The sequence below is a fragment of the Leopardus geoffroyi genome, chromosome D3, assembly GCF_018350155.1.
Source record: "Leopardus geoffroyi isolate Oge1 chromosome D3, O.geoffroyi_Oge1_pat1.0, whole genome shotgun sequence".
Lineage (NCBI taxonomy): Eukaryota > Metazoa > Chordata > Mammalia > Carnivora > Felidae > Leopardus > Leopardus geoffroyi.
Genome location: NC_059339.1, coordinates 34515632 through 34528971, shown reverse-complemented (window position 1 = coordinate 34528971; position 13340 = coordinate 34515632). Strand labels below are relative to the sequence as shown.

The 13340-nt window shown below is 46.3% G+C and overlaps 1 protein-coding gene across 2 annotated transcripts in view; it reads left to right on the top strand.

The window, feature by feature from the left end:
- Positions 1-13340, top strand: part of RAB31 (RAB31, member RAS oncogene family) — a 134100-nt gene that overhangs the window by 110509 nt on the left and 10251 nt on the right. Inside the window, exons 6-7 of one of the 2 annotated variants that reach the window (XM_045458822.1) lie at positions 6305-6414; positions 9240-9347. In XM_045458822.1, coding sequence (XP_045314778.1) covers positions 6305-6414; positions 9240-9343 — 214 coding nt within the window. In that variant the 3' untranslated portion in view covers positions 9344-9347. The remainder of the gene's footprint in view (positions 1-6304; positions 6415-9239; positions 9348-13340) is intronic. The other variant, XM_045458823.1, reaches the window with a different exon arrangement.

The window sequence follows — 13340 nt, the reverse complement described above, 5'->3', positions numbered from 1 at the left end:
TGTTGGTATCTATTTTAATGATTCGGTAATAAAACAATATAGCATTGTCACAGAATTGGACAGAAAATCAATGAACAGAGTAGAGAATCAAGAAATAGGGTGAAATACATAGATTTAGTATGTGACAAAGATGATATTTAAGTAAATATAAAAAGAGATAAATCATTTAATGGTTTTGGAATAATTAGCTAGTCATCAGGGGAAGTGAGAAAAAATAAATTCAAAATGGAACAAGGGTTTTTTAAAAAATAATTATTTACTTTTGAGAGAGAGAGAGAGAGAGAGCACAAGCAGGGGAGGGGCAGAGAGAGAGGGAGACACAGAATCCGAAGCAGGCTCTAGGCTCTGAGCTGTCAGCACAGAGCCCGATGCGGGGCTTGAACTCACAAAACTGTGAGATCATGACCTGGGCCAAAGTCAGACGCTTAACTGACTGAGCCACCCAGGCACCCCTGGAACAAGGATTTAAGTGTAAAATAACAAAACCATAAAAGTTAGAGAAAGCAGATGACTGTTAAAAATAATCTTGAAATTGTAATGAACTGTTTAATCATGATACAAAACTCAGAAACCATAGAGGAAAATGATCAATAAATCTGACTATATAAAAACTGTGTGGCAGAGATCTAAACACAAGTGATAAGCTGAAGAAATGTGGAAAATATATTACAAAGGGCTAGGTTTCTTCATATGCAAAGAGCACTTATGAATAAATAAATAAAAAAAATCCAAACCATCCAAACCAAAGTGGTTAGAAAACATGTACAAGAACGTCACAGAACAAGAAACATTCATGGCTTACGAAAAGTTGCTCGCTGTCTTTGAATACAGGTTCCTTAGAATTAATGTCAGATTTTTTTCATGCAGAAAGGGCTTACAGTGTGTTGAATTTATGTTTACAAAATATGTGTACAACTTAATCTTGGGGTAATTTATCAAACTTAATGTATCTTATGAGTTGGCTGATCTAGCCTGTATTCACCCATTCTTCTGTGGAACAGTGATGACTGGCCTGGAGGCCTTCCTGTGTCATAAAATAGAGGGGTTGACTCAAATAAACCCATGAAGGACCTTCAAGCTCTGAAGTAGTTAGAGCCTCGTGTTTCCTTGTTTCCTCCACTTGCATCATTTCCTCGATCCTTTTGGTGGCATTCTCTAAGAAACTGGTGCCGTGCCACCATCCTTGCTGATGGAGCTTTGTCATGATTTGTTAATGAAATGTTGATACAGTACTTACTATGTGCCAGGTATTGTTTTGAGCACTTTATAAGATCAAATTTCTTTTTTTTTTTTTTAATTTTTTTCAACGTTTATTTATTTTTGAGACAGAGAGAGACAGAGCATGAACAGGGGAGGGGCAGAGAGAGAGGGAGACACAGAATCGGAAACAGGCTGCAGGCTCTGAGCGGTCAGCACAGAGCCCGATGCGGGGCTCGAACTCACGGGCCGTGAGATCATGACCTGAGCCGAAGTCGGACGCTTAACCGACCAAGCCACCCAGGCGCCCCAAGATCAAATTTCTTAACATGTAGAATGGTTATAGAGCATTCGCCCCATCTGGTAAAATGAGGGGCATAAGACCTGGGGCAGGGGAGGCACAGGTGTGTGGGGTGGGGGAGACACAGGCGTGGAGGCTCAGTGGAAGTCGCCTGGATCCATTGACTTTCAGGGGGAACCCATGGAACTGAACCTTCCCAATGAACCCCTAGTGGGGATACAGCATTTCTCTGCCTTTAGCCTGCTGGTTTGATCCCCCTCCCTCTCCGGTTAGGGCTGCAGGAACTCCTGGGGGTACGTGCCTTCCTCTCTCTGTGCCATCAAAGGAGGAGGACCATGGAGAATTAAATACCTCTGAAATGAAAATGAGTCAGCTGCCATGTTGCCAGGTTACATCACGAACAACAAAACAAGGACCCTGGTGGGGCAGCACAGCCCGTTGAAACTCTGGAGCCCACAAGAATGCTGTTTCCTGACACACACACACACACACACACACCCCCGCCCCCCGCCCGGAGAGCCTCGGAGTGCTGTGGCCCGAGACACGTGACAGGTTGCTGGTGTGGACCGCGTTCAAATACAAAATGGGTTAGAGAAAGACTCCCCTTTTGTGTGTTTCTACCCCTAAGCCTGGCCAGTATTGCTGTCTCTCCCCATCACTCAGTTCTTGGTTCTGACCCTGACTCTCGTGTCTTCTGACAGTGCCTTGAATTTAGTGTTTTCCTGGTAACTGGACAGTAGCCTCCCCCATGGTCGCCAGCTTTCCCACTTTCTCTGCCCTGCATGTCTCCCACTGGCTCCAGAGGGAACCAGGCCTGGTTTTGCATCCTAACCTCTATCCTGACTACTTGGCCTGCCTGTGGCTGCTCTCCAGTGGGGGTAGGACCGCAGATGGTCAAGAAAGAAACCCTGGGTGATGTGATGCTGACATATAAGGTAGGCAGAAAACCATCAGCTCTTAAAAGAGGGCGAAGGAGCAGCGGTGGGAGGGGCACCCAGGGAAGACTCCCAGTCTACACTTCCTGGCTGCTGTGCAATAACTCTCGTGGGTGATTTCTAGGAGTCCGCAATTCTGTACACGGGTTGGTCTAGAAAGTCGAAGAAACAGTCTTTTCCATCAAAATTGACTAGCTCTGTGGAACCCTTGGGTTGGGCAGATTCATTAGTCTCCGTTCACCTGTTCCAATGCCTAGCACGATGCCCAGCATATGGCAGACCCTTGATAAGTATTTGCCGCAAAAAATGAACAAAAGCCACTAGATGCCACAGTCTCCGGTAATCGTTACCACGGGCCAGTGATGGCAGCCTTCCAGCCTTGAGGGTCGTGCATTGGGCCTCTGCTGAACTGCAGCTGGAGGCGTTCCCAGTTGGTTGCTCTTTTTACCTGCAAGAGTCTCTGAGGAAGGAAATCCTCACGGTTGTAAGGTTCTTCTTCAGACCGTAGCTATACCTGTTTGTTCCAACCACCATTTGCCGACACCAGCTGGGTGTCCTGCCATTCAGTTCACTTCTGACGGTAACCCCCTGGACTTAGCACAGGACTGCCCCCACCCGTCCATTTCCCATATCAGTTGCAAGCCTTGGTTAAGAAGTTAACCCCACTTCTGCCCAGCAGACTACCAGTTTGAAGGTTCCCCTGTCCCCTCCACCTCGGTTTTGATAACTCACTAGAACAGAGTTCTCAGTCTGGAGCATGAGACTTAGGATTACAATGTTCCTATAAAGGATACAACTCAGGACCAGGCAAATGGAAGGGAAGAATAGAGCAGGGTATGGGTTGTCACCATCCCAGCACCTCAACGTGTTCACCAACCAACTCAAACCTCTCCGAGCCTGTGTTCGCGAGTTTCCCCTGAGGTTTTATTATTGAGTCGGGATTGAATCCGTCTCCAGTTCTCCCCTCCCCAGGGTTGGAGAGCGGGGCTGAGAGTTTCAACCCTCTAATCATGGGGTTGGATCTTTTGGCAGCCAGCCCCCATCTGAAGCTCCCTAGGGGTCCCTTCCTATAAGAAACTCAGGTGTGGCATAAGGGGGGGGGCCTTTGTGAATAACAGAAGACACGCCTGCCACATAGGAAACTTCCTGGTTTCAGGAAGTCTGTGCCGAGAAGCAAGAAGGAGCACATACGTATTTCTTTTTATATCACCGTAGAGGAAATATATTTTGACAGACCCAAGAGTGGTTGGTCCTTCTGGTCTCGGTTCATTGTTAGAAGGACTTTCACTGGCCCTCCAGCCTCAGAGTAAGAGCCTCTTCTTTAGGATGGGCTATGCCCATCCCTTGCTTCCACCCTTGACTCCAGTGTATTACAGTGTGAGGATCTTTTGAACCTCACATATTCTTTGTCTATAATGATCGAAAGAATGGCCTCAGGAACATGGGTGCCCATTGGGTGGTTATGTTGCTCAAGGCCTGATGGGAGCAAAGTGGGCAGAGCCAGAGGGTCTTCGATTAGACCCTGCCTCCACCCCTGGTTCACTGTGTCCCTTTGGAAGAATCATTTATTTCATGAGACCATTTCTAAACATGGAAGAATGTGAGGACACACTTTTCTTATCTCTCCATTTCAAGGTCCGGTGTTGTAGACTGTGAGATAATCAGCCCATGTGAGCTTTTACTCTTACGCTCAGGACGGATATTTTGGATTGTGTGTTAAAGCCACTTGCCTTAATCCTGGCAAAAACTATGCTATTCCTCTTCCCTCGCAAAGGGACTCAGGAAAGGGGGGCTAAGGAAGCATTTAACTGTATTTGTAATCTGCTCTCACTTAAGGGGTCTCCAAAGCTTCCTTGCTGGCCAGAATCACCCGTACCCCAGGTAGACATTAGCAGGACATGGCTTGTCTTACCTGAAACCACATTTGGGCAGAGATGAGCCCCACCCTTCTATTTGTGGTTTGATAAAGACTGCCAGAAAGAAATGAAAAGTAGGGTAACATGCCAACCTGAAGGCAGAAGAGCCCTTTTCTGGAATGTTTTAAATGTAAAATTCATTGCCATCAAAGAACTCAAGTTTCTTTTTTTTTTTTCCCCCTTCAATCTTAGTGAGCAGCCTGGGGCTTGTATGTTGAAAACAATAGAGAGTATAGATTCAGGAGCATGGTTTTTCCCAGTGGGTCTTTGGTAAGAAAGATTATGGAAGAACAGATTCCAAAGGACATGACTCAAGAGGCTTTTTTTTCTTTGGTTTGGAATCCAAGGGCAGCTGCCTTTACCACGGCTGCCTCCTTGGGCCCTTCTCCAGCTGGCACCCGAAAAGCCCTCCTCTCATATGATTTGGGGTCCGCAAAGAATTTAAATGCCAAGGACGATTTCCCCAGTAACTTTATAAGCCAGTTAAAACCATTCAGGAGGCATTTGGAGGGGTGAAGCAACGGGAAGGAGGTGGGAGAGGGATACAGTCTCGTCACCCTGCTCCCCGTTTTGATTTTCTGTCCACGTTTCTTCTTTCCTGTAGCCATCCATCTAGTCCAGCATTGTATTTTCTCTCGGCCACAGCATGAGAGGGGCTTCCAAATTCTTCTCCTCACTCCCCACTGTAGCCTATTTTGTGTACCGTTTTCCCCTAGAATGTGGTGCTGACCCTGTTGCCCTCCTGTCCTTCAGTGGCAGCTGGGCATGAGACAGGTGTGGGGTGTCTTCTAGCCCATCTGCTGTGGTTCCTCCTGGCCACCCCCTTCCATCTCAAGACCTCCTCTCCATTGAGACCATTCACTTGCAAATCCACGCTTTCCATCCAAGGCAGAGCTGGGTGCAGAATTGATTTTTAACAGTATCTGGGGATGAGGTACTCCCTTGCCTTGGGGCCTTTTTCAGGTGATGGCATCACAAATTCTTATTCGTGTTCTACGCCCTTCTTGGCCGCACTCCACTCATCTTCCCAGATTCCATCGATCGAAATGCATCACTTCCTGTACTCCTGTACTTCCTGTATTTCTGTACACTTCCGATGATTCTGAAGTGCTTTATTGCATCTTTATTATCCCCATATTGCAGATGTTACCGTGTTGTGGGTTAGAGTAACTCTGGATGTTTGTCTTTGCTCTCAGGTAGGTTCCGGAAGATGGGGAGTACTGTTTTCTCTAGCACCTACCAGAGAGACTGGTATATAATAGCCGCTCAATAAATATCTGTTGAATAAATGACTAAACTTCTAGAGAATAGGACCGGTGTCTTTTTAACCTTCAGATCCGCCACAGCATCTTCACGTTAAAAATAGATCAATAAATGTCTTTCTGGATTATTCATTTAAATATAGAGTTCACGTCCTTTGCAGGAACAGCCTCTTACAGGTGAAAGTCCGGTTATGTCGTATTGCATTGTAGCTATGACCACATCAATTACCAGACCTTCAAATCATGTCACTTACTCTCTCTGATTTGTGAAAGACAATATGCAAAAATTCTACAAAAGCATGTGTGTGTGCAGGACCATGCACACGCATGCACAAAATTTTGAAAATATATAATGAGTCATTTTTATGGGAAAAGAATTGAAATCAGCCCTAACTCTGAAAGCTGGAATATATGGTGCCATCTTCCTAACGAGTTTTTCTAATGATCTAGAATTCTTCCCCTCTGTGACCAGGGACAGCGTTGTATACATGCACATCTTAACCTCCAGGGATGCCAGAGACCAGATTTTAAAATGTTCTCCCCATACTAGGTTTTCAATACTTGCTGAGCAATCGAGTCATCCTGCAGGACAGTAAAGGAGCTGTTTCCACGTGAGCTTTTTGTTGGTCTGTTGGGTTATTTATATTTTACAAATGAGCATTCATTTCTGTCCGGGTGTGACCTCTTTTCCAGGGAAGTTCCCTTGAAGGACGCTAAGGAATATGCCGAATCCATAGGTGCTGTCGTGGTTGAAACAAGTGCAAAAAATGCTATTAATATCGAAGAGCTCTTTCAAGGAATCAGTAAGTACCTGAATTGCATTTTCAGCTTTGCCTGCATTTGCATGCTTCTGGGAGTCAAAGCATAACATCACAGAGGGCTGCACTCAGGCTTTCCCTCGGTGTGAATTTGTCTGATGCCGTGGACATAGAAGTCTCAGTCTGTACTCGTGAGTCTGGACCTATATGTGCCTCCCGATTCTGAATTTCTATAGCTCTGTGCTTTAACCTGTTGATTCTGTGTTTTGTGAATCAAAACGAAGTACCTCTGTTGCAAAATAAGTCATTTTAATTAAACGGTTGAGTATGGGGCACCTGGGTGGCTCCGTCAGTTGCCGTCCAACTTAGGCTCAGGTCGTGATCTCGCGGTTCGTGGGTTCGAGCCCCACATCAGGCTCTCTTCTGTCAGTGCAGAGCCCCCTTCAGGTCTTCTGTCTCCCCATCTCTCTGCCCCTCCCCTGCTGGTTCTCTCTTCTGTCTCTCTCTCTCTCTCTGTCTTAAAATAAATAAACTTAAAAAAGGTTGTGTATGTGGTAGCATTTTATGTTCGTATGTTGAGGGGAAGAGAAATAAAATAAGTAGCAATAAGGTATAGAAAACTAACGTCGTGCATTAAACGGAAGGACTCTAGCAAACAAAATAAACAAAACAAAAAACCCCAAAATAAGTTAGTGATTTCTTTTGCCTGGGGGTCATCAACAAAAACTGAGTCTCCATCCCTCAAAACCAGAAATTGGGCACTGGGCAGACAGTCGATTTTGTAAAGATTTCTCTCATTTCTGATCAGTTAGTGGAAGGTCCGCTCTCTTCTTTGTCTCCTGTTCAGGGTCACGTTATAATTCTCTTCCTTTATGCTGGTTCCCCATATGTTAGCTTTATTGCAGAGCTGTTTCCCAGCTGATGGCCAGATTTCCCCTTCACAGCTTCTTTGGTAAAGACGTCTGCGCTGGGTCCCCTCAGAGAGCTACCTGCTGACAGCTGTCTTGAGAAACTGTCCTGAGGTGCCTCCAGAGCATAATCGGGGACTTTGCAGAAGTGTCCATGTTCACTGAGGTGCAGAGGCCCAGGGTCCCCGCCTCATGAAAAGTTGAACCCCTGAACAGTTGGCAGTTGTTCCCAAAGATCTTATCTGGCCCCAGACAATTCCAGAAGGGAATTCCAGAGGGGAAACTGACGGTTTGATCTCTCTTCTGCCTGAGGTCATAGTTGGCGGTGCTCTCAACGTCCGAGGGGCCTTCATTTCCCAGAACAGATTTGATTTCCTTTTAACTGGTTTTGGTTCCTTACTTTAGGCTCTGAGAACCCACAGCAGGGATTATTGTGTTTGTTTCTCTTGGCTTGATGGGGAATTCACTGGAGATGGAGAACTCTGACCGGGGTTACTTACATGATACGGAAATGCGCAAGAACGCACAGCTAAGGCCTGCACGGCCCAGCCTCACGTGTTCGTGGGGGTCCACGTCACCTTCCCTCCCGTCCTCCTTCAGAAGGGTTCGTTCGCCCGCTGTTATTTCACCCTCTCAACAAAATAGCGTCAATCCAAGTGCATTGACCTTAGTGGTTGAACTTGAGGGTGGTCGGCTGTAATTTTATGTTGGAAACCCTGGATCCCCAGACTCCTGCTCCGTCCTGAAAATGGGCCATAGATGGAATGCTCAGCTGTCCTCTGTAGCTGTGGAATGCTGGGCGGCCTCTTAAGAGAGTTTGGCTTGAACTCATTCCATTAACCTCATTTTCCCTCGGATCAAACTCATTCTTTTCTGGCGGCGTCTGGCTTTTCTGGTGTGTTAGGCAAGTGGTGCGACCATTCAGCACTTTGTTTGGGTTAAAGGTTTTGCTTAGTGATGCTAGAGAGCTCCTGAGGACATTGACCCCTTCCCTTTGTGCAGCTCCTTATATGTTCTAGAGCCCTTCCCCCAGCTTTAGCCCTGGAAGGCAGATGGTGCGGCCAGCAGTGCCCAGTGAAGGAAATACAGTGCTCTGCATACCTGAGAGTCAGCTTAAGGATTCTTCATGAGCTGGGAGACTTCCTGAGGCTTACACAGATCATTATTAAAACGAAGAGCGAAATAACCGCAAGGAAGAAAATAAGCCTAAGCCACAAGTGTTAACATCTCCACTTGAAAGATATTCTTTTGGGCGGTCCAGCCAGTATACACCTGTTCACCCCTAGGAGGACTTTATGGCTCAAGGTGATGGGGACTTTGAGTAAGGAATTCCCAAGATCTTGGTGGTCTGCTTCATTTGAGAAAAAGCAGTGTTTTGCTTAAAGCAGTGGGTAATGATGGCTTCCAATAATTAATTCCTGTATAAGCCGTAGAACAGCTGTATCGCTTCGTCTTCCAGGTCAAAGAAACAAGTTCTTGCTTCTGTTTCATTATACTTTGGTTAACACTGCCTTACAGAGCACCTGGGTTCCTCAGTCAGTTAAGCCTTTGACTCTTGATTGGGTTGTGATCCCAGGGTCGTGAGATCAAGCCCTGCGTTGGGCTCTACGAGGGCTGCGGAACCTGTTTGAGATTCTTTCTCTCTCTCTCTTACTCTCTCTCTCCCCCCTTTGCCCCTCCCCTGCTCACCCGCTCTCTCAAAAAAGAAAAAAAAAATTGCCTTAGCCAAGAAGCTTCTAGATACTCAGCCCACAGCAAGACCTTGTAGGTAGGTGCTGTAAGCGCTGGGGCGTCTTCACTCCTTCGGGTGAATTTCTTCACAACAGGGTGTTGTAGCCTAATTACAGGTTGACTTGAAATGCAGTACCAAGTACAACTAAATACACTGCGGCCGACTTTGCATTTATGTTTTCTCTCCTGCTCCTACTTGTGTTACATGTGATCCTCCTGTGCTCAAAATAGAATGGGGTATTGCTGACTTGTATGCTCCTCAAAGCAGTGTTCCAGAGACAAACGTGCCTGGGAGAAAGGATACAGTAAAAGTGATGAGAGTAAAAGCCCTTTAAGAAGGTGTGTTTAAGCAAAATTAATTCGTATCGGCTTGGGCGAAGAGACCAACGTTCCTCTTCTGTGTTCCCAGGGTGTTCATAAAGCAGAAAGGAGACCACTGTGTTTTCTGAGCAGGAGTTAATGTATTTACTAACAGGAAATTGTTTCACGAAATATTATCTGTTTTCAAAGGCTAAAGCTACCCTATAAAGGACCCTGTAAAGGTGCTGTCCTGTTTTATTTGGGGGGGGGGGCGGGATTGGCACACGGTCTGTCCCCACACTGTGCTCTGACTGGCATTCCTCCAGGGACCCTCTCCTCGATGACATGTTTGGATCTCCTTTGCCCCACTGCATATGGCTCATTCCCTTCCATGCATTTCTCCCCAGAGCTGTTTCTGTTCCTTTCTTGAGGTCTCATGCCTTTAATTTGAACATCAGTTTTCCTCTTTGAGTTAAGACATAATTCTTCTTGGCCGAGAAAATTGTGGCACCTTTGAGTGTTCCGGTTGGTGTGTGAAAGCACAAAGAATATTCTTGTTGCCGTTTACTCATTACAGTGTCACAAATGAAAACCCAACTCTTCTGGCCAACTACTCTCTGCCTGACTCTGTAATCCTGAAAGGCAGGGTCTGGAGCTCCGGGCCTTGCCTTGATCTCCTCTTCCATCCACTAGCTGTCTCTGGCCATCAAGGCAATGCTTCTCTTCTTCCTGCAAACCTTAATTCCTCGAAGGTCCAGTTCATGTCTTTTTCCTTCACAAAGTCTTCACCTGCCCCAACTCTCGTGGGTGGCTCCCGAGGTTACCTCCGGTTTCCCCCGTCGTTCTGACATTTGAACACTTTTAAGTGGTTAAATTCAGTGAGCGCGTTAAAAGAACATGGTGTGCACCTCGTGCAAGTTCTCCGCGAGCAGGTCTTGCTCTGTCGTGTTCCCCGTGAAGCTAAGACGCGTAGACAGGATAGTGCCAAATTCGGTTTTTTGAATTTGGATCTTCCTCCCGCCTTATGATGTTCCCGGAAGTAGTAATTCAGCGTGGTCACCAGATCAAGTGAAACACAGTCAGTCTTCTACGGGGACTTAAGGTTGGATGACACCGGCTGGTTGGAGAGGCCGAGCTATGTCTTCATTCACTTATTCGAGAAATAGATCTTGGGTTCTTCTGTGGGTCAGGTGCCTTGCCAGACACCAGGCACACCACAGTCAACAAAACAAACTGGCCGTCAAGTAGGGAGACAGCCTGTCGGCAGAGAGCCAAATGGGTATATGACGACACGTTGTAATAAATGCTTTGAAGCAAAAGAACAAGGATTGCAGGAATAGTGGCAGGTGGGGACTTGAGATCGGTGGGGGAGATCTTCCCAGGGAAATGATTTGAAGCTGGACCTGGAAAATGGGGAGAGTCCACTTGGGCAAAGAGCTCAGGAGGAGCCTCAAGTCGAGTGAGCACCGTGAGCTGAGTTCCTGAGGCCGGAAGCGGTGGGCTGCATTTAGCAGAAAGGAGGCCGCAGGACGGCAGGTGGCGAGCTCCGGCACCCCCGGGTGGGGAGCGTGGAGACGGAGCCAGGTCCTTGCTCGGGCGTTGCATTGGGAAGAAGGAGGTGATATTCTGGAAGGCTCGCGAGGATTTTAAGGGGGGTGTGGCATACCCAGTACACGCTGAACGATCACCCTTGGGGAGTGGACAGGGGGAGGGAAATGGCTCCCTGATTAGGGTGCCGCTGCAGTCACGCCGGAGAGAGGAGGCTGGGACCGGGAGGGGCGTGGACGTGAATTTCAAAAATCTTTCAGAAGTGGAGCCAGTAACACGGGGAACAGGCCGGGCTGGGGGGCCGAGGGAGAGAGCCGTGTGCTTCGTGCTCCCTGGGTCCCCGATCTTGGAATGAGGACGGCCAGCCAATGAGCAGGTTCTCTTGGGGCTGCATCTGTTGCGAGCTTGGCCGACTGGATTCTGGAGTGTGAGAAACACAAGTTTTGGTTTGTGGATTTTAATCATTTCAACTCCAATACCATTTTGTTGTTGGTGGTGGTGTTTTTAACTCTCCCTAAGGGCAAAAAGAGTTGGGGCTGCAGGCTCACCAGAAGAAGGTCTGTTTGGGGGTGGGACCTCAGCCAGACAGCTGTGCTTTTGTTCTGGTTAATTTGAATGGACAAGAGAACACAAGGCTTTCTTCTGAAAATCACATCTGGAGACATTGTGGACATCAAACTAGGTTTTTTGTTGGTTGGTTAGCAGATTGAGAACGAGGTGAGAAATATTTTCACAAGTGAATATAATTAGAGGTACAAGCGTATTGGTTTGGAGAAATCAGAATAGAGTGTTCATTCGACAGGCAGGAAGTTGAGACTTGTGGGCAGTGATCAGGTTTTATTCTGTGATCATTCTTTGCACGGAGTGTTAGCTATTTTAAGTGCTCTGGATTTTTGAAATTCTCCAGTAGTTACTTTTTGTTTGGAGCAGGAGAAAGAAATTTAAAAACAAAACAAAGCATTTGCAAATTTCATAGTAGTGTAGCAAGCTGTCCAATGAAGGTAAATTTGGCCATTAAGTTGCAGGAAAGGACAAAGACCTATATCTCCTGTCTACTTTCTTACATCCAAATAGTTAATTTAGGGACTGCAATAATAGGGGATGTCTGTGAAATAATGTAGTTTTCAGAATATGGACACATGGGGGTATCAAAAGCCCTGAACATGTGTTATCTTTTATCCTGATGATTCTGAAGCAGACACTGATCAGGGGTGCAAAATGTAGCAGTAATGTCTAACACCTAGCAAGTTCGCATTCTGTCCCATTGTTGAAATTGCTTCCATGTATATTAACTCATCAGTACACCATTTGTCCTGTGGAATAGGCCGCTGTTGCCATCCCTGTTTTACACACGTGGACATTAAGGCTTGGAGAGGTCTGTAACCTGCTCTAGGTCACAGAGCTACTAAGCAAGCAGCCGCTGTTAGAAGGCTGACAGGGCCTCCGGAACCATGCCTGCAACTTCTAGTCCGCCTCACTGCTCATTGCCTATGGCAGTTTAGGATAACATTATTCATAATGGTGAAAAACAAGAAATGACTTAACCGTCCCAAAGGTGGGAAATCGTTTAAAAAAAAAAACAACAAACCAACCACGATACACCAGTATAAATTAGTGATTTAAGATGATGATGTATATCTGTATCCCTGACATGAAAAGATAAATTGCCGAATGTGAAACAGAAGTTACAGACTGGTTCCCTATAATATCTTGATTTTATAAAGTCTGAACCATGTAGTGTATATAGTAAGTAAACAATGTATTCTTCTGGGCAACAGGTGGAGGGATACATACGTAGGCTTAAAATGTGAAGTGGTTGTTTCATGGTGGTGAGATTCCAGAGAACAGGAACGAAAACAAAAACAAAATCAGACTTGGGGCACCTGGGTGGCTCAGTTGGTTAAGCGGCTGGCTCTTGGTTTCCACTTAGGTCATGATCTCACAAGTTTGTGGGTTCCAGCTCTGTGCTGACAGCGTGGAGCCTGCTTTGCGTTCTCTCTCTCTCTCTCTCTCTCTCTCTCTCTTTCGCTTTTGGGGCACCTGGGTGGCTCAGTTGGTTAAGTGTCCAACTTCGGCTCAGGTCGTGGTCTCATGATCTCATGGTTGGTGGATTCGAGCCCTGAGGTTGGGCTCTGTGCTGACAGCTCAGAGCCTGGAGCCTGCATTGGATTCTGTGTCTCCCTCTCTCTCTGCCCCTCCCCTACTCGTGCTCTGCCTCTCTCTCAAAAATAAATAAAAATGTTAAAAAAAATTGTTTTTAAATCAGGCTTTATTTTGGAAAATTTGTTAAGTATACACCAGTAAACCAAATACCGTAGTGAACCAGCATGCACTCATAACCAAGCTGATTTCATCTCTACCCCCACATTCCCCCTCACTCTCCTCCACCTGAATTATTTTGAAGGAAATTCCAGATTTCCTCTGTAAATATTTTCAGAATGTAACTTTTTTTTACATAACAATTTCATTATTACATTAGTAATC